General features: G+C 37.3%; 1 protein-coding gene across 1 annotated transcript in view; it reads left to right on the forward strand.

The window, feature by feature from the left end:
* The window catches only part of ADCY8 (adenylate cyclase 8), a gene marked incomplete at its 3' end in the record, with an annotated part of 127,515 nt that overhangs the window by 20,589 nt on the left and 88,568 nt on the right, over positions 1 to 18,358 (forward strand). The window contains exon 2 of the mRNA XM_082044676.1: positions 9,885 to 10,034. Within this exon, the coding sequence (XP_081900802.1) occupies positions 9,885 to 10,034 (150 nt within the window). The remainder of the gene's footprint in view (positions 1 to 9,884; positions 10,035 to 18,358) is intronic.

The raw sequence follows: 18,358 nt of genomic DNA on the forward strand, positions 1-18,358 counted from the left end.
TTCACAAAGGAAAATGTTTGTCCTCGCCTAACTCTCTGAGATAAAGTTTTAATCCAGTTGGTCTGGAATGTTGCAACCTCCCATGGCTTACTTCTGGTACATTTCCACTTGCTCCCATGTCCCTTCCCTATTTTCTCTCCAGGATAGTTCCTAAATAAGAGTTTAAAAATTTGAGATAAATCAGACTTAAAGAGAATATTGAGTAACATTAGATAGTTATCAATAAAAATCCAATTTAACCTTGGAAAAGAGTTATTCATGTCTTCCACTGTGCCTAATCTGTGTTCAGCTCAGCTTCGTAGGACAAAGGCTCCTGGACCCTATTACCCCATCCCCAACCATCTATATCTTCATGGGCTCGCTGTTTCCTATGGTCTCCCGAGGTGTTATCAGCAGTGGCTTTCAGTGTGGTTAAAGATGCCTGAAATTCTGTGTACTCTGAGTTTAGACTACAATTCACTACATCTATGCTGCCCAAGATTTCTCTAAAGTGTAGGCAGGCCTCAGGTGCCATGTTTACACCCCAATGCTAGCATCAGGGATAGACAAGAAAGTAGGTGTTCAGGTTTTTTGTTGACCTTTTTTTAAAAAATATTTTGCTAGGAAAGGGTTCTAAAAATGTAATTGTTGAGTTCTGTCTTTTCTTGATTTTCAGGGGATCAACATAGCCAACAACAAAATGAGAAAACGAGGGACAAATAAACACAGGGAATATTAAATTGCTTCCACTGAAGTTTTCAGGTCACTTTTCCAAAAATAATTTAAAACGGAAGCAGAGCAGACATAATGGGAAATTTGGAGAGAGGAGATATTTTCCTTATTATTTCTGGGCTAGCAAACCCACAGCCTGATGTGGGATCTGTAAGTCTGCTCTTGTGGTCTCACACTTTAATCCAGTGTAGATTCAATGGGCAGACTTCGTCTCTAATGAAATCTGTGCAAAATGACAACCACTTACACATGCAACTGTGGGAAAAATTTAGCCCTGCCATTGGTCTTTGGTTAAAAATGCTGATAATAAAGTGTAAAGCCTTTGTTTCCAGCACTGTTTTGGCATTTTTTCATTTAAAAAAAAAGTACAGCTGTGGTGGTTGGCTTGTTTACCAGCAGGTGTAACAGATAAAGACTAACAGCTGATCAGCAGAGCTTGCCATCAGAGTAGAAGCAGGCTTTGAAGGACAAGGGTTGTTTGGAAAAGGACACTCAACACTATGATATCTCTTGTCTGTTTTTCATTGCCAGTATTTTCAGTAGTATTTCAATTAAATCAATTTACTTTCTAATAGATATTACTCTTACTCTCACCCAAACTGGAGTGGCTTTCATAAGGCTGTCTTTATTTTTTGATAAAAAATCCAAGAGTAATTTAAGATTATTATGTTTTGCTATTACTTTCTTTTTCCATTGCAATACCATAGGAAAAAATTATTTGTAAAGTCTCGCTTCTTTCCTCCATCTATGGCCACAAGCTGATAATTCAGAGGAAAACACACATCACTGGGCTTAGCATAGCTGGGAAGAAAAGTTAAAAGCTTCTATTGTGCAGACTGCTGTTATAACTCTGCAGAATGCACCAAAGCAGGGTCACGTGTACACAAATCACAACGATTGCCAGTTCAATTGGGAAGAGACATGGAGTACATACTGCAGGTAATTGCTGGGGTATGCATGCATTTTATCAGATGAAAACAGCGATGAAGTGTGTCAGAAAAGATAAACTGCTGTTAGCCCTACAAACATAATTATTGCTTTCTCAGTTTTGACATCCTACTTTGGATAAGAGCCGCTATCTAGAGCAATAAAAACAGCTGTGCACAACAGCACCCCAATCTCATTTAGCAGAAATGCAGACTACCTAATTCTGTTTCCCTTAAAATGTAGTTAAACTCTGCCCAATGCTGCATAGCAGCTTTGTTGAATCTTTTTTTCCCCTACCATTACTCCTAATCAGTTATATAATCTATGAAGGGGAGTACAGGGAGTTGTTCTGCCTTGGCTCTATTGCATTGACTTAGGAAGAACTACTGAGATAATTTGAGGAAAATTTCCAAAAGTGACTTTCAGTTTGGAGATCCTAATTTTATGGTGTCCAGGCCCAGTGATGCTCTCAGACATTTCCAGACTGGATGTTAGATAGAAGGCTTTGTCACTGAGAAGTTATCTATGATGTCTGGTGCCTGGTCCCCAAACACTGGTGCATCTGTATTGGGAGACAGTTATTTACAATTCAGACATCAATGTATGTAATGTTAGTGGAAAAGTTAGTATTTGGTAAGGGTTACTTCAAACAAAATCCCAGAATTTTTTTCTAATTCTTAACATCTAGGATGTTGTGAGTGTGGTTCCCTATTTCAGATTATTTCCTTACAAATATTTGTTTAATTGCTGTAACTTTTATTAGGAGTAACTTATTTCTCTAGTGGCTTTAAATGGAATGTGGCTTCTATTGAACATAATTACTTTGATATTTGTTTTGAACAGTTAATGTGCAGCTTGTAGGGGAGTTCAGTTTCCACATAAAAAAGGGTAGGGAATATTTCAGTGTCAGACTGAGCTTCATGAGGCTGAAATATGGAAGTACAGAAAGGGAAATTCCACAGCTGCTTTACACTCCCTTGTGAGCAGTGAACATCATTTCAGCCCTTTCCTAACCTAACCTGATTGCCATGGGCTGCTTCCAGCACATTGTCTTTTGCACATGCTTTTGTATTGTGCCTTGTTTTTTGCTGGGTTTTGTGTGTTGTTGCAGGATACACTCCTGATTTGACAGCACAGGTAATTTAAAATAATTCTGTAGAACATGCTCTATGATTTCAAGGTTATGTATACTTGGAGAAGAAAACAGAGATTCCTCTCTGAGCCTTTCACATTTACCTGAACACACCAAATGAGATGAAGTTTTTGGACAATAAAATGATGACATCTGCAACGTTTGGCTTTAGATGTCTCCTTGTAATTACCCTGCAATGCAGATGTCTCAGAGTACAGGCAGAAGGTACGCAACCAACACACAGAAAACACTGAACAGGGAAGGTTATTCGTGTCAAAGGATAAGATTATTCATTCTAAATAGGAATATTTCAGGTATCCATAATAGCATCCTGTGTGCAAAATGATGACAAAAGAGCACAGTGCTTCTGAGTGAACAGAAGCGATCACCAGATTTCATGGTGTAGTTCAGGATCAGTTCCTAGATGAGGGCCAGAGAGTTCAGCAGAATGCCCTCTAACCATGGAAAACAGTTACCAAAAATTGAAGATCATTTACCCGCCTCTGTCCATTTGCCTGTATGCATGGGCTACGACCCACTCCTGACATTGTCCCAGACATGCCTAGTCATTTTAACATCTATAAAAAGAAAAGCACCAAAAAAGGATTAACCAAAGTCCCAGAATAGATTTTTTAAAATAAAGATTGTCCGAATCCTAAATTTTAGACAAACTTAAAGGGCGTTAGAGGAGATTTGCTGAAAAATATTTGCCATTTGGGGCTCCTTGATGGCACTAGCAGGGTTCTATATTTGCTTGACTGCCTCTGTGCATCACTCAAGCTATGTCAGCCCTTATTTGTCTGATATGACATCATTTACCTGAAAGATCTCTTGTATCACACCATGTTGCAAGACTATTGCCATAGTTGATAGCTGACTTACCAAATTGCATGGTTCGAGCTACCTATGAACAACTTAATCAGACAACCAATTTTTTACATTTCTAATGGATTCAGTGAGAGAAAGAGCAAGAAGGGGACAGCTATTCTTGTAAGAGCAAATTAAACTCTTGTTCTCAATATTAAAGATAAACATTTCTGAAATGTGTATTGAGTTGATTTTATGTAAACGTGTCATAGTTCAGAGGGAAAATGGTCTTCGTTTTCTAAATCATTAGCAGTTCAGAAGCAATAGGTATGTTAGGATATTCTGCAATAGGATGGAGAAAGCCGTGTCTGACACCAGTTACTCTCTTTGATGGTAATTAATAATTCCTTGGGGTACACCCTGTGTTTTGATAGGGTCAACCTGCCTTGCAGGCTGCAGATTTCATGCATATTAAGCAACATGTTAGACTGTGTCCGTAAGTATATAGTGAATTCCTCTAATGCCTACTATGGATGGATGAAGACCAGGTTTCTTAAAAGATCTCATCTCTCCTATGGACATAAATAAGATCCAAGTTTTTGAAGAATCAGCCAATGTTCCCGTGGGAGCTATGCACAGCTGAACCACAAAATTTGGTTCTAAACACAAAATCAGGAGGTGAAACTGATACGGATGGCTCCTTTCACATTTAGTAAATCGGGGGTGGGTGGGGTAAAGCACCGCTCTTAGCCATCATAATCTGTACTTGACTACATTTACCATGAATGAACAATATACCTGCCTCCACCCCTACCTTCTCAGATGTATGGCATATTCCTGTCTTTTGATAAACTGTGTATATGTAGAAGAGATAAAAGAGTTAGCGCTTGCTCCAGCTATGAGTAAGAGCTAAAGAGCCATTTTACGTATACATTAGACAATATAGAGGATTAGGGACAGATAAGCTTTCTGAAAAGTCATGGCAGCAGTTTGGGCACCTTTGTGTGACAGGTTGCTTTCCAATAAATGTTAATGAAGAAGCACTCACAATTTAAAACAAACAGAAAAACCTCTATCGTGACCATTGGCATTTAACAGCTAGAGCCAGGAGAAGTCAGAAGGAGTAAATGTGGGGAATAAAAAACTTCTTACAAGGTGATTTAACAATAAGGCAGCAATGATTTCAGTTTAATGAGTTGGCAGCAGTGCCAACTATGAACGTTCACGTGCTTCCTCTCCCTGTGGAGGCTGTGTTGTGAACTCAATCAGACTGGATAGGAAAATCACTGTCAGTGCCAAAAGTTTGTTTTTTTAAGTTGGCCAAGTTCCCTGATATAGTTCACAGTATGGTCCCACAAATAATTGATCTGGCATGACAAAGGAGAAGCTGTGCTGAGGGATCAAGGTGGGCAAGAGGCAGTACAGAGATACAGGTATTTAATTGTTTCGCTGCCAGGAGCTTTGATTCATAAAATCATGGTCTCAGCTGGAGACAGAGGCTTTCTCTAGCCCAGCAGTGAGAGCGGTAGAGTCTGTGCTGCCAGATATTCCTATTCTATACAAAGTCTCAAATCCCCACACTTCTCATGCAATTCTCAGTTCATTCCTGGTGACAAGTTCTTATAAAAGCATAAGTTATTTTTCTTTGAAGTAGCCTAAGCAAGGGGGTGATGGAGAAGGGAGAGAGGGCAATGGGATTTCTGAGACATTTTAGTTACAAAAAACAACATTGTGGTGAGCTGCTATTTTTAGTTAAAAAACTAATGATGAATCAAAATGCTTCTCCAAACCTAATTACCCAATAATAATTACCATAGCAACCAGTTCTTTATGTGGCACATGCTGAAAACACTCTTAAAGAAATATAACATCTTTACATTTCCAGTTTTCCCAAAACCAGACAAGAACTACTCTAATCCACTGTTGAAGCCAAATCAAAATTAGAAAGCAAAATATTAAAATAATGAAATTATTTTCCGCAGCCTCATTTCAGGAACTAATGAAACTGCTGCTCTTTAGGACTGATCTGCTTTGAGAATGTCCAACTACAGATTACATTGGAAACCACTTTTCTACTTTTCAGATGTGTTTTGGCGAGAACAGCCCCGGCACTTCTCTGTTTCTGCACAGCAGAACAGAATTGCCTGCTGAACAGGAGAATAAGTTTTATTCCTGAAGAGCACCCTAGGGTTTCTTTCTGTTCATGAGGTGGTAACACACAAGCTCAGTGTCCTCCTGGTTTTCAAAATTGTTTCTAAACTTTTTTGTCTTTCTCTCCTCCAACTCCACTGTACTTTCCATGTGAATATATGATACATTGTTCAACTATTCATGACAGATTGTCTGTGGCAGTTACTACCTTTCAGGACTAGCTATCAATCAACATATTTCCAATATGTTGAGTTTGTTGAATGTTCCCAAGTATTCACTTTTCCTCAGGTTATGGGTTCTTCAGAAGTACTGAACTCTATCACTACACAGTCTATAAATGTTTATTACTTGCAGGTCTTAGAAAGCACTGAATTAGGAGACTCTACAGCTGGCCTTATGGCTTTATATAATTTTCCTGACAGACAATTGACCTTTTCAAAGAAGAAACTCGTGGCAAAAATAAAACACACTTCAGTTATGATTTTTGAAGTTTTAAAACTTCTGGCATTTGCAAATCCATCTCTAACTCGATCCCAGTTGTTCATAAACTCACAGGAATCTGTGTAAACTCCAAATCAAGGCAAACTCAATTAGGTGCTCTTATTAGCAGAAGTGCCTGCAAATCCCTGTTATTATGCGTAGTCCAGCTCAGCTCTCACTAACTCACCTTTACTTTCTGAAATTCCTGTCTCCTGAACTAGATTAAATTCTGTCTCGGTAAGCTGTCTGCAACTGTGGTTCACCTACCACTTTGCAACAGACTTGTGAGTTACTTCACTGCCTTTCAAATGAATTCTCCTTTTCCTGTTCTCTTACATTCCTATGCTGTGCATGCTTTGATTGACACTTCTTCCTGACCAGCTGTGTCCAGTGCCTTTTAATTGTTTCTTTGTCTGAGATCTGGTGGTCCTCAAATCCACTCAAAATATTATCTTGGTTTCAGCTGTCTGGGCAAAGCCTTTTTTATACGAGTGACAGATAAAAATGAAATTTTTTGAATCAATGTGTACTGTCAAATTAAAACTTAGCTTTCTTGTCTGACTTATGCATCCTCTCCTTTCATTGCTGTTGTTTTTGGCTAGTTTTCATAACAATTTTACAAGGGGCTCCAAGTTGCCTGCATGACAAACACTTTCTAAATGTACATTTATTTGACAAATGATTTCTCTGTGAACTAAGCTCTTAATCACATCCTATGAGAAATATGGAAAGCAGAGTTTTGGAGCAAAAATTTTAACAGTTGCTTCTAGCTACCTGCATGTTCTTGTCAAGTAACTTTCTTTAGCTCTTTTTATCCTATTATGTGATTATGTGCAACTGCAGGTTCAGTGGGGACAGTGCTGATCCTGTTACACAGATATTCCCAATCAGGATGGTGATGGGTACTTTCTTGTTTGTATTTTTTAAATATTCAAGAAGCAGACCTCCACAAAGCCCTATTCAATATGAAAACACACTCATGGCTTTTTAAGATCACTTGCTGTCTCTGCTACGGTTGTTTATTTGAGTGTTGTGCAAGGTACAAATAGACTAAAAAGATTATAAATGTTGTGAAAATATTTTCTTTTTTTCACATTATACCTCAGCCTTCTTGCTGTGTGAGCATTGATTATCTTCAGTCAAAAAGACATGCAACTCTGTATGTCATATAAAATCAGTCTTCCCTAGCTTGTGTCCTTAATAGGGAGTAGAAAAACCTGCAAGACTCTGGAATTGGCCACAGTAAACAGTAGAAAAAAAGAATTGGCAATGAGAGACTCAAGTATTATCTGTCTTTATTTATTCTTTTGTTAACAAGAACCATAGATTAATATCATTGCAAGGCATAGTGCTTTACTCTTTAGATTGGTTTCAATCAGACTACTATGTGTAAGAAAAGCAGATTCTGCCTCAGAGTAAGCTGTTGTTTTACCTGTTACATGTTTTCCATAATTCGCTTTGTGCAAATCAAACTACATCCTCATGAAATCTAATTGAAGGGCAAATTCTACTGCATTTTCTCTAAGGAGATCTGCTGAAGTGAGTGGCACTAGTCCTGAGTATCAGCATAGATGGGTGACTGAACTGGGTTCATGAGGAACTTGCAATTAAATTTACAAGAAAACTACAGCATCCTGCCACCGTTTTCACTGCTGAAATGCACATTTCAAATGTTGCGAAAGGCTTTTCTTTTTCTTTTTCTTTTTTTTTTTTTCCACTGTATACTCTGGCTTTCCTAGTGTGTGAGCACTGATTATCTTCACATCAGTCAACAAGGTATGAAACGTTGACTCCTCCAGCCACCCACAGCTGACTTCAGTTGTCCTGCTGAACAATGTAATTCTGAACTGGTCTTATCTCACGTCAGCTCACCACACGCCTCCTAGTAGCCTGCACCAGAAAGGAGTTATCTCATGGGCTGAATTAACTACATTCTCTGTTTTATCTTGGAGCAATGGCAGAAAGTCTCTGTGGGAAGCTCTGAAGGTCCAGGGCAATGTTTCTCCAGTGAAACAGAGTAGGGTAGTTAACAAGGGAAAAGAAGAGGTGGAATAGGAACAAATGCAGTGAGACTAAATAGTCTCAAATTCCTTTCTTTAAAAAAAAAATAGAAAATGAGAGGGGTAATCCTCTAAGTCAGTAAAACCAGGAATGGCAAGCAGAAGATGAGTTGGGAATGATTAGTCACTGATTCCCATAACATAAGCATGATGTGGCATTCAGAGAAATTATAAGACTGTGAATTAAAGCAAACAAAATAAACATTTTTTATCACAAAGTGCCTACTTAAATTGCAGAAATCTCTCATTGTATGCCATAAGGGTCAAAGGTACAATTAGCTTCAGAAAGGTGTCAGAAAAGGTTAAGCAGACAGAGTATGACATTTCCAGCTCAAAGGTGCTGTAAACAACAGGATCCTGGAAGCCAGGAAGATGCAAGGATCATGCTAATCATACCCTATCTCTCACAAGCTTTGCCTAGACATCTATTACTGGCAAAGGTTAAACAAAACTTCAGTTGGAGCCAGGATATGCATTCTTATTTAATCATGGCATATAAATTGTAAATTAATTCCCTGTACTATCATAGAACAATACTCCAGATTCAGGAATACAGGAATATATGAAGCTGAAGTTTCTGCCAGATGCATTTGATTTGATATCAAATCTCACTTTCAAACCCACATGAATGTGAGGAGCAAGACCTGCAGATCTGAGGCACAGCAAAACAACAAGACTAGGGAATTTTTCTAAACATTTTCTCTCTTAGGACAAGCAACACTGATTTTAGGGAGACTGGTTATACAAAAATGGAACCTCTAGCCCACAGTGTTATGGCCTGTGTTGTGTCTCTAGTGAATGCAAATATTATATATTTCTTACTCGGTTTCCCAAACAATCCTCACTTCAATGGTGTTGACGTTCTCTGCCTTATAAATGTGCAGATCATAAAGAGGAATCAATGAAAGACAAATAAGTGACTGGAATTTACAGCGTCCAAGGATTCACTCCCATTTGCCTCTTTTAAGTTCATATGGCAAAGGAAGAAGCTGTGACGCACTTTGTACAAGGAAAAAGAGTGCAGGTCTTATGTAGATATTAGTGAAGAAAAGGCCTGTGTACACAGGCACAGGCTGTGCAAGTATTTGGTTATCCTTTCAGCTTCCCCTGTGAATGGTTCAGGTTTCAGATTGTGCAAGCTTGTGCTTCATCATCAGCTGAAAATGAATTTATTTAATTTGGTCAATAATAACAGAATAACTATTATCACTGATATTAATCCTTAGCTAACTGACACACTTGTTTTCCTTAATGTGGCTTTGTTCTCAAACTAAGCCATGGAACAAATCACAAAGTTGCTTTTACAGAAGAGGCAGTGCAAAAACAAATTGTTAATTATGTTTGTAATTATTCTTGAGTAGAGCCCTGTGAGTCAGTTCTTGGAAACATCGTTTGTGGTTCAGCTAGAGTTTAATGCCCCTAAATACTGCATATTTCTTCCTCAAGGCAGAGAGAATTTTACACGTTTGATGCCTCTAATTAAGATCCAAGAGATTATTTCATACAAACTTTCCTAACCATTTAGTTAGCAGTCATTCTCTCTCTCTCTTTTTATTTTTAAAATAGCTATTTTTGGTTCTCCTCTCTGATCAAATCCTCTTTGTTGTTCCTTGCAGATAGCGGCTCAGGCAGTGTTATTTATGTGTATGAACACCGCGGGAATCTTCATTAGCTACCTATCAGACAGAGCACAACGTCAAGCCTTCCTGGAGACCAGAAGATGTGTAGAAGCCAGACTGAGACTAGAGACAGAAAATCAACGACAGGTATTGGGGAAACTATCCTATTTTTATGTTAAGTGGAATTGATAATTGGACAAGACTGAGCTTCTGTAGCCTCGTGTGATATCGCCTGATTTGTGCAGGTTAAGTGGGTTTCATGATGTTCTTTTCTTGGTGTGTATTGATCTGATGCAACAACCTAAAGATTTTCACTGGGGAACAGGATGGTTAGAGAATGGCTGTTCATTGTCTTTTCCCTTACAAGAAGAAGAGGCCATCAAATGAAACAGCAGCTGGCAGGTGTTCAAAAATGCATCTTTACACAAGAGAGGTTAAACTGGGGAACTTAATGTTTCAAAGTGTTGTGGATACTGAAGGTTGTATCAGTCAAGGCAAAACTAAGCATGTTCATGGGAGTCAACTGTAGGCAAGGAAGATATTAAAACATCACATCTGGCTCACAGCTGAAATTTTGGAGCTGGAAAGCCACTGCAGAGAGATATTACTCTGTGCATTCTATGTTCTTAAATTCGTCCCTAAAAATCTCTTGGCTACTGTGCCCAGTAGAACACTGGGTGAGATGAACTTTCCATCCAAGCAGCTATGGTTGTTCTTTAATACATCAACTTTTCCAATCTAGTATAAGAGGCATAGAATAGAAAGAAGTTTGTTGTTTATTATTTTGTACCAAGGCAGCAGAAATGAGATGTAACGTACTGTGCATATTTTACATTCCCACTGAACTATAAGAAGGTTCACCTGATATATACTGAGATATATATGTATAACATTGTTATTTCATTCTCAAATTTATTTGGCTATTGATTTTGTCCAGTTGTATAGATATGAGTATTGCTTCTAGATTTTATTTCATTGGCATCTCGAAAGCCATGGTCTTATATAGAGATCTAGGAAGACATATTGTAGACTTTACTGACTAATGACTCAGCACCAATGCATGACTGTGCTGAGTAATGCAAGTTACCTATGCCAGAACATCTCTTCAGCCATTGCTGACTGAAGAGCCTTTGAGGGATGCTATTTAGGATGCTTTATTCTCATTTTAACTGCAGAATCACATTTTTATGGCTTTTGTGTTTTTTTTTGTGAGTTTGGTTTTGGTTTTGATTTCTGTTATTTTTCTTCTTTATTCTTTTATAAACTAGTATTTTGTAAGCTTTACTTTGATCATTGCTTTGTAGAATTTGTTATATAAAACTTTGTAAAGCAACATCAAAAGATTCTCCTGTTCCAGATGTCTCTGAGGATTTTACATTAGAATTGTTTTATTTTCTCATGGAAAATGAGATTTCTAAGAAGACAACATTTTTTTTGAGAAATTCAATTTTGCTGAAATTTTATTTCTTGCTAGAAAAAATGAAGATAAATTGTTTCCATTTGGCTAGGTTTGAAAAAATCAGATTTTTTTTTTTTTTTTTTGTAAGAGGGGAAGTAAGGATTGGATCTGAAATATTTTTTTCTAATCAATAGATGTTGAACTGTCAATTTTGTCTTGGCCCAGTGCCTTGCAGAGCATCAGGGTTATGCTGTCCCCTGAAGGCAGAACTTCCTGGAGAGTTACATCACTGCAGCTAAGACTCAACTGTAACCAAAGTAGTGTGTCATAGGCATTGTACAAATGGAAATGCATATAGGAAAATGTATTCAGGCCAAGAAAAATGCCCGGAAGAGAAAAATACAGACATCAGGACACCAAATGGAAGATGTCCTCTAAAACCCAATTTAATGATAAACTAACCTAAAATTTAGGAACAAAACATTTTTAATATTTCTCATTAGTTTTGTTGAACTTTGTGTTGTTACGCACATCTATAAATATACATATATAGTACACATAATATACTTTTCAGCTTTTCATTTGTATTTGGGACAATGACAATGATAAAATATTCCAATATTGGATGGTTTTGATGAATGGGGAGCTTGTTTCCTTCAGTCTTTCATTTTTAACTGGCAATGTCATATTTTAGGTGACTGCTTTTCTTGAGCAGCTTGTTCAGGGTCACTTGATCAGTATCCACAGGCATTAATTCAGTGACTGCTGGCATTTTTCTATCTTGAAGACATATATTTCATGATACAGGGGATCTGTAGTTCACATGAATGTAAAAATCATATTACTTGTTAATGCATACCACATTTTAAGAAGTAAGCATTAAATCCTCATGAGGTTTCATAAATTAATTCTATGACTTTCTAGACAACAACTCTGGTATAAAAAAGGGATGGAAAAGGGCAGGAAAATGTGTGCTGGCCAATAGTAGTGATGTGGCTTCTGAAGATTTCTAAAAATACGGCTGAGAAGCTCAAAATTTGCAGAGAAAATAGAGGAATAATTATTTGTGTGATTCTTCCATATAATAACTCTAGGTATTCTCCATTCTGTTGCACTTTGATTTATTTCTCCTCCACTTTTCATAAACTGTCTTAACTTGTGGTCTCTTAAGGTTTGTTTCCACCTCACACAGCTTCCACTTCTCACACTGTAAATAACAGATAATTACAGTGGTTAATTCTATTGACATGTCATGCACATACAAAGCATGATAGCTTGCCAGATAGGTCCCACAGGGTTTGATTTTGTACATTGTTTAAATCAGAACACCAGTAAAATTAAAATAAGAAAAACCAACATAGTTTAAAACAAGCAACAAGAAATTGTATGCTCTTCCATAAGTAATTGCAGAAAAATATTCCAATTTTTTATCAAGGTTATACAAATGCTTCAGATATACTTTTGTTCATTACTGTTCATTGTCAAAACTAAGAAATCAAGTTTGTGCACTCTTAAAATGACCCTTCCAATTTCTCAATATCCCTTAGATTTGTCATCACTAATAATCTATCACTCTAATAACTACAAATGTTATTCTGATCATCATTCAGTATTGTGTAATGCCTAAAATGACTTTCCATGTCAAAATTGGATGGAAAGCCATCCAATTTTGAATCAAACATTCTATAATCTCTATTTTAGAGATGAGTAAGATGAGTAAGCATCCGACATGTGGGGGGCAGTACAAGGAGACAATAATACTGATAAGTAAGAATCTGTTTGGGCTTCAGAGATTTTTAAGAATTGTCTAATGAGTATTTGCAGATTTTCTGGAATACAAATATGAAGTTTCTACCATATCAGCTTGTCTCTTGCCATGAAAAGGAAGAGATGGTTCCCTATTTCCTGAGAAAATGCATATAGACAAGCTGAACTTTTTTTCAGTGAAAGCAGTTTCATTCATTCATTTGCCACCATGTCTTTTTGTGGAGTGTGATGAGAATAGGTGAAGCCACAAAAATCCCACTAGTGGAAAAAACTCTTTGTTGTTGTTGTTTGTGCTACTATGACCTTAAATTTGGACAGTTAGATATGACAAATTATTTTCCAGGCATCATTATTTTCCATCAGTCTATGATCTCTTCCTTTTGTGGGATTTTCAGAGTTTAAGGACTCCTTGCTCTGTTTCAGTGTTTCTGTGGGGTTTTTCAGTTTAACAGTCAAAGCCATTTTGATTTGTAGAAATCTTTGTGTGCCATGTTATGGTCTCAACTGAATATCTGTGAATCTGAATTATCTCTATCAGCTCATTGTCCACGGAAAATGTCCTCAGGTGCAAGTTCAGCTTTTACAATAATTGCAATTAATTCACTTACTGCACAGGGAGGAAGAGGGTGAAGTACAGACCTGTATGACAGAAAATACTTCAAGAAGACTGGCCAAAGTTTTTTTAGGTTTTTAAGTGACTTAGTTTCAAGTTTCCATTTTTCCAAAACTCTGTACAATACAACTCCTACATCTTTTTTTCATCCTTCATCCCCCATCACCATTTACTCTCAACAAGAGTTTAAAATAAAATTTTCAGAAGTATTTCAGAAAGTTAGGAGTTTTAGTCATATTTTCAAAAGTGACTGTGGTTACAAAGGAGAAATACTCTAGCAGTCATTGCTAATGATGTTTATGCACTTACTGTGAGGTATTGTCTGTGTGAGGCAATTTGGAAATCCCAGCACTCTGTGAAACTGACAGAGCATCTGTATCTATTTATTTTCCAATTTTCATTACAAAATTCAAATTTTGATGAAGATTTAGAACATTTCAGAGCTTGACTTAGTTAAATGAGAATATACTCTCATCAGTAGCAAGAAAACTGTCATAGGAAGACAGAAATATCAGAGAACCAAGATAGAGAAGGCAGCATAAACAAAATAATTTGTCGTAAAAGCAGTCTCGGTTTACCAGTTATCAAGAAAATAATTAATTTAAATATTTTCTAATTAAATGTAGTTAGCTGCTTGTGCTTAAAATGCATAGTTATATCAGCCAACCAAAAATGGCAGCCATAAAATGTCCTCCAATTTTGTTCTCAACACATTGTAATTACAAATAAACAACAAACATGAGTTTTCTTAGGTCCATTTCATCCCAACAACATCCTGACTTTCCCCTACCTGTTTGAAATTTTAGGTAATTCTTTTTGTTTGATACCTATGTGTTTCAAAAACTCTGGCACCTAGTTCTGTACTATGTTAATAACCACTTCAAAAACATTGTCTTCCTTTTTACCCTTATTTTATTGTAAGAACATACCAGGTAGTTCTGATTTCATCAGATCTGGGCAATGAAAATAGAAAGTATAACTTTCTTTCTTTCTTATTAGAAAACTTTTGAAAACAATGAGTATGTAATTTCCCTCATTGTGAAAATGCTGTGAAGTTGCCTTAATGAAGAGAAGGAATCTGCAGTAAATTTCATTTTCATTTTTGTTTCTTATCATACAAAATCCCTAAGTTTTAAATGAATGACATATTAAATCCAAACACATCTTGAAATGATGACTTTATGAAGAATTGAATTGATAATATATCTCTGGTGTCCTTACCTGCTCTTTCTCCAACAATTCATCTTCAGTTGAAATTTGTCTAACATTTTAAACCTTAAAATATTACCATTTAATTACAAAGACTATCCCAGATAGCTTTGTCACTCTGCCTTTGCCTCCACTATACATAAATATGTTAAGTTATACATATCTGAAAAAAAATATTGTGCAAGTAGGTTAATATTTGACTTATAATATTTCTTATGACTGAAGCTGGAGACGGAGACTTAAAATTACTAGGAAGGGGACATCACAGAAGTTAAGTAGCTAGATGGTTTTAAAAATCAGTCCAGTACTTACTTATTTTCTCGTAATAAGGCTGCAATGTTGCAGGACTGCTATTCATAGAAAGGTAATTTCACTCAGAATTAAGAAACTTCTCCCATGTCACAGCCACACTTCTACTCTCCATTCAAGGCCTCTCTAGACCAATGAGACTAATGAAACCTGGATAAAGGAATAGGGAAATCTGCGTGGGAGGCTGCTTTCAAGCTAAGCAGAGTTGTTAGACTCTATTTTTACATGAATAACCTGTTGACTGGAGTAGTGTTCACAAAATCACAGAATCACAGAATCGACTGGGTTGGAAAAGACCTCAGAGATCATCAAGTCCAACCCTTGGTCCAACTCCAGTCCATTTACTAGATCATGGCACTAAGTGCCATGTCCAATCTCAGCTTAAAAACCTCCAGGGACGGTGAGTCCAGCACCTCCCTGGGCAGCCATTCCAATGCCTGACCCCTCTCTCTATAAAGAATTTCTTTCCAATATCCAGCCTAAATTTCCCCTGGCAGAGTTGAAGCCCATGCCCCCTTGTCCTATTGCTGACTGCCTGGGAGAAGAGACCAATCCCCACCTGGCTAGAACTTCCCTTCAGGTAGTTATAGAGAGTGATGAGGTCACCTCTAAGCCTCCTCTTCTCCAGACTAAACAACCCCAGCTCCCTCAGCCTCTCCCCATAGGTCTTATGTTCAAGTCCTTTCACCATACTTGTTGCTCTTCTCTGGACCCGCTCCAGCACTTCAATCTCTTTCCTGAACTGAGGGGCCCAGAACTGAACACAACACTCCAGGTGTGGCCTCACCAATGCAGAGTACAGGGGGAGGATCACTGCCCTTGTCCTGCTGACCACGCTATTTTTGATACAGTTCAAAAAAACCCAAAACATATAGGTTCTCTGAAACATTTTATTTGCATTACTTCTGGTAGATTTAAAACATGTGATTGGCATCTTATGAAAGAAGAATCTTCTCTGAAGTTGTTTGAGGTGACAGATGAAATCTGTCTAGATCTGTGTGCTGCTTATATTAATCTTCTGGTGAGTTGTTCATTCTACTTGTCACTGTAGCAGGTTCTGCATCATCCATGAAAAGAAAATTCCCTACCTGGTGTGCAGAGTTCACCAGCAAAGCTGCACTGGCACTGCTGCACTGAGCTTTTGGGAGGGACTAAACTCAAATCATAAAGAAATCCTCCAATTTTTAAGCCCCGAGAAGCCAAATAGAGAAAATTATTCTACTTTAGCATTACATTTGTGCAGTTTCAGTTCTAGAAGGTAGTAAAACCACAAAGCATCAGTCTCTTCAGCTGTGTTGTTTACATCACTCTCCAACACAGTCTTTAGCAAGCAGAGCCCTTTCTCTGCAGGCATCATCAAGAGAAAGTCCTCTTATATGGAAATAAAACTTCTCAGTGTCTTCCCTAAACTTCATGAATATTTTCTTGGGTGTCTAGCACACTGGTAGAGGAAATAGCTGAAGGGTAGAAGAAGGAGCAACTAGGATAGCTGGTAGGGAATAACCAGTGTCTGTCTCTAGTCTTGCAAGGATTACTCCAGCAAGAAGGTCCAGGCTGGCATCACGCCTTAGGCACCAGGCTTAATGGGATGCTTCACATCAAGGTGGGACGAAGACAGGCAACTGCGGGCAGATTTATAGGTTTGGTCAGATTACTGGGAACAAGAAAAACCTTTTCTTCATTAAATCATCTAATGATAAGAATCTTCTGTGAGAACACCCTAGCAGACATTTCTTCCATGCTAACTGGACATCACCTTCCCAGGTAATCTCTTTCTCATAGGGGATTCCACAAATTCAATTAAAGTTCATTTTGAAAGTTAAAACAGTTTGGATATTATTTCATTTGACTTCCACAAAGGATTTGAACTCAACCACACTAATGAACCATTTGTCCAGGTGAGAAGTGGGTTGCATTCTTTTTGGGTATGAACACACATTCTTTTTTGTTCCAGTGTGGGTATAAGGGATGTAGAAGGAGAAGACACCTCTCAGTCTGCTGTTGGCATATGTAATCCCTTCTGTCTGTTATCTGTGGAAAAACTATAATCCTGTCTTGATCTCCTTTTCCTTTAGAAAACTGTTCTGTTTGAACACTTGTTTCCCTTCTACATCTACTTCCAGAGGATTTTTTTCACACTTTCCTCTGCAATGATCTTTATTTCCCCCAGCTTTAAAAAGCTCTTTACAAATTGCTGAATTCTGTGCTGGTTTTGTTTGGGTTTGTTTTTGCTGTGTTGTTTTGTTGTTGTTGTTGTTGGTTGGCTTTTGTGGGTTTATTTTGTTTGGTTTGGTTTGTTTTTTGTTTGTTTGTTTGATTTTAAAGAAGCTTACATGTTGTGTAGGTTTTATCGAGATCTTACAAATCTAGATTTTAATCAACCATCAGTACTTTGTAACCTCTAAAGTAAGAGCAGATTGGACTGGGATTGGAAAGGACACTTTAAGAGGGTTAAACACTGTGAAGTCATCTTTTGTTTTACATATTGATGCTAAGAATATGAAAATCCCTCTAGATTGGTAAGAGGATAAAGTCCAGATTTGTTTTTAAAAAAAAAGTAATCTGAATTTTAGAGATCATGTGACATTCCTTTTTCATTATAAAAGTAGTTTCAAATGCTTCATAAATAAAAATTATTATTACAATAATTGAGGCTTTATTTTTAAAGGGCAAACAATACCCCCACAATTAAAAGTTCTGTGTAAACCTCTGGTTAGGTTTTGCATTTTAGTCAGCTTTTTTTCTTTATAGCAAATAATCTGTTGAATGTGAGATGCTCAGAATGGCTCCACAGTTATCCAGACTTTCTTTCATTTTGGTGCCTTTCTCAAAAGAACCATGATCCCGAAAGAAATTTCTTCATGGCTTTGCTCCTTTGGTACTTACAGGATCAAACTCAAAGTATAACATACTGGTTAATCCAACAAGAAAAGGATTATGAAAGCTTTATATTCTTCTTCATGATCCATATCTGTATTGTTATTCAGTATATAACATGCTTCCTAAGTCTATTGATAGGCTTTTCCACCTCATTGGGGTGGGGAGAAGCAATATTTATATGCACATATTTTTTTTATAGGTACCAGGGAAGATATCACAGGACCAGCATGCTCATTTTCTACATCTACTTGTCTAAAAACACCCCATCTGCTCAACCCACTTGCAGTAGGAAAC

The sequence above is a fragment of the Streptopelia decaocto genome (assembly GCF_964273445.1).
Source record: "Streptopelia decaocto genome assembly, chromosome: 2".
Taxonomy (NCBI): domain Eukaryota; kingdom Metazoa; phylum Chordata; class Aves; order Columbiformes; family Columbidae; genus Streptopelia; species Streptopelia decaocto.